This window comes from Phalaenopsis equestris, unplaced genomic scaffold (genome assembly GCF_001263595.1).
Source record: "Phalaenopsis equestris unplaced genomic scaffold, ASM126359v1 Scaffold206887, whole genome shotgun sequence".
Classification (NCBI taxonomy): Eukaryota; Viridiplantae; Streptophyta; class Magnoliopsida; order Asparagales; family Orchidaceae; genus Phalaenopsis; species Phalaenopsis equestris.
In genome coordinates, this window is record NW_018226259.1 from 1 (window position 1) to 2,913 (window position 2,913).

Below are 2,913 nucleotides of genomic sequence, written 5' to 3' on the forward strand. Positions count from 1 at the left end.
TCGTCGGTCGCGAACAATTTGTGTTTGGCTCGTTCGTTAAAAAACAAACACCAACAGTGATTTCATGAACAATTTTAAACACGAGCTTATTTCAAATAAATTAAATTTCAAATGAACTGAACACGAACAGAAGCTATGTTCGTTCGTGTTCGGTTAATTTACACCGACTCAATTGATATAGCATTTACGTATCTAATTTTATAACCACATTTATAATATTTGTGGTTATACATCTTTGCGTGAATTAAGTAACAATCAATTTTATGAAGTTAAAAGATTTGGGTGGCATGCATGTAAATATGAAAGTATAGGTCAGATATGTAAGTACGTAAAAATTGTCTCGTTTGCGTGTAAATGGACCTAAAAAACAAAATATAATATAACATTTCATGTTTTTATGTAAATGCACATCGAGAATGCAATTTTAGCGTACATTGAGAATATAGCTACGTGCATGATACACACGCTAATATAATATGAAAGTTTATAGCGTACATCTCTAAGTTTGTCTGCCACTTGAGCTACACCAACCCTTTCAAAGATACATTCATTTAGGGAGGAGAGAATATTCGTGTTAAAATGGTAGGATGTTGCCATCATTTTTTTTCGTGATCACAAATGAGAGCTTCGGACCTTATCTACAATAGTGCCTTAATCCAAGTATCAAAGCGTTGGTTATCACTATCGATGCGCTTACGATGACGAGACGTACAATGTTGATTATTTGAATTATTGATTGAAGATATCAGTAGTACTAGCCATCATCGGGCCACCGTCAACTGCTTGGCTCCTTATAGCAGGCAGGTCGGTCGAATAAACCCAAATGTAGCATTTTCCAATCAAAATTCGATTGTGGGAGAGTGTGATACCAATGGTTTGTTGTTGATAATTACAAGGAATATTTCCAACAAATGTCATAATTCTCTTAATACTTACAATTATAATTATAAGGTACATATAACTTACATAAGCTTAAATTTTTAGGTTGCAAACAAATTTAGGCAATTTTTATATGATATGAAAGATTTGGGTGATATAAATGTAAAAAAAAAAAGTAAAGTTTAGTTATCACACATGTAAATACACAGAAATTAGGTGACATGTATGTAAATTCCCCTTCTTTCATTCCCCTCAAATCATCAGGTGCAATTTTGCAGAAGCAAGCAATATAAAAAACGCTCTCTTTGAAACATTCAAGCAAAAGTTTCTGCAATCTGCACCCAGCTCAATCCAGGCTCCTTTCTCACCCCCTCCATGCTGATTCTCTTCCTCTCCTCCTCAGCATCATCCCATTTCCCTACTTCAGACAGCATATTAGACATAAGAACAACTGTTGGCTTATCTTCCCAAACCATTCCACTAAGCTTCTTCCTCGCCAATTGCGCTAACTCAAAGTCGCCATGGAGCTTACAAGCCGCCAAAAACACTGTCCATATCGACGCATCCGGCTCCGATGGCATAGCATCAATGAACAACTTTGCTCGATCCAAAAACCCCGCCCGACCAAACAAGTAAACCATGCAGGCATGGTGCTCCATAAGAGGAACGATTCCATGCTTCGAAACCATAAGCTCGAAAAGCTGAATTCCAACTTCCACCATTCCGCAGTGACTGCATGCTGACAGAAGCGACACGAAAGTAACATGATTTGGCTCCAAATTTCGATCTTGCATCATCATGTACATCCCTAGAGCCTCTTGTCCTCGACCATGTTGCGCATATGCGGTGATCATCGTGTTCCATGAGACTATATCTTTACTCCCAATCTCGTCGAAAAGTGCTCTACCATCTTCCAAAGCCCCACATTTTGGGTACATGTCTAGAAGAGAGCTGTTGGTGAACTCATCCATGACACCATGCTTGATTCCACAAGCATGAATACATCTGCCTTGCTTTATATTAGCTAAGCTCCCACAAGCCTTCAAAGCACTGGAAAAGGTGAAGCTATTAGGAGAGATCTCAGAAGAACACATTGATTTAAAAAATTCAATACAATTATAATGAAGATCCAATTGGGTGAGTCCTGAAATAATAGCCGTCCAAGAAACAACATCTCTCTCACTCATCTTTTCGAACAATTCGAGAGCTTCTTCGACAGATCCTCTCTTGATAAGGCAACTAAGAAGGGTGTTTATGATCATAAGGTTCGAACCAAATCCGTGTTTAACAGCATCACCATAGATGGTGAACTCGTGCTCCAAACAAGAGTTCATCAAGGCGACGAATGTTGATGAGTCAAGTTCTATATAGAGTGACTTCATCTCGATCGAAAGTCTCACTGCTTCATCAAAATATCCATTTTGGGCTAACCCGAAAATCATGGAATTATAACAAACTGTGTTTCTTTCAAACATGGAATCAAAGATTCTGCAACTTTCCTCTGCCTTCCCACACTTCATATACATATCTATCAGAGCGGTTTTTACTACGAGATTTTCGCAGAATTTCGACTTCTCTGCAACTCCATGAATCATTCTTCCACAGTTATCAGACTTCAAAACAGCACAAGATTTGAGTGCAGAAGCTAAGGTGCACTCATTGGGCGCGAACCCTTCGAATAACAGTTCAATGAAACAATCCAAAGCGATCGAATCGAGCCCATTTCTCGAGAAACCGCCAATCATTGCATTGTACAGAGCGATGTCACAAGAGTGGATTTCCTCAAAAGCGTCTTCCAAGCTCTGTATGAATCCAAGCCTGCCATACATGTCAATAAGAGAAGTTCCAGCAAAACAGTTAGAATTTAGACCATATTTGAACATCAAACCATGAAATTGCATTCCTACTTCTTTAGTGAGATCAGAGCAGGCCTTTATGAGGATTCCAAAACTGAACTCACTTGGTTTAAAATAACCAAACTTCCTTTCTTCTCCGAAAAGAAGCAGAGCTTCTTCGTGCATGATACACACGCTA

At 38.7% G+C, this 2,913-nt stretch overlaps 1 protein-coding gene across 2 annotated transcripts; it reads right to left on the minus strand.

The window, feature by feature from the left end:
- Positions 1-999: 999 nt before the first annotated feature.
- On the minus strand, positions 1,000-2,886 carry LOC110036458 (pentatricopeptide repeat-containing protein At3g53360, mitochondrial-like). 2 transcript variants are annotated; one of them, XM_020740908.1, is made up of 2 exons: positions 2,787-2,886; positions 1,000-2,697 (listed from the first exon to the last, which is right to left on the minus strand). In XM_020740908.1, the coding sequence occupies exon 2, from the start codon at positions 2,622-2,624 to the stop codon at positions 1,194-1,196; it is 1,431 nt and encodes a 476-aa protein (XP_020596567.1). In that variant the 5' UTR covers positions 2,625-2,697; positions 2,787-2,886; the 3' UTR covers positions 1,000-1,193. The 2 variants fall into 2 exon arrangements, with proteins under 2 accessions (XP_020596567.1, XP_020596568.1); XM_020740909.1 differs by having other exon boundaries at positions 2,840-2,884.
- Positions 2,887-2,913: the final 27 nt, after the last annotated feature.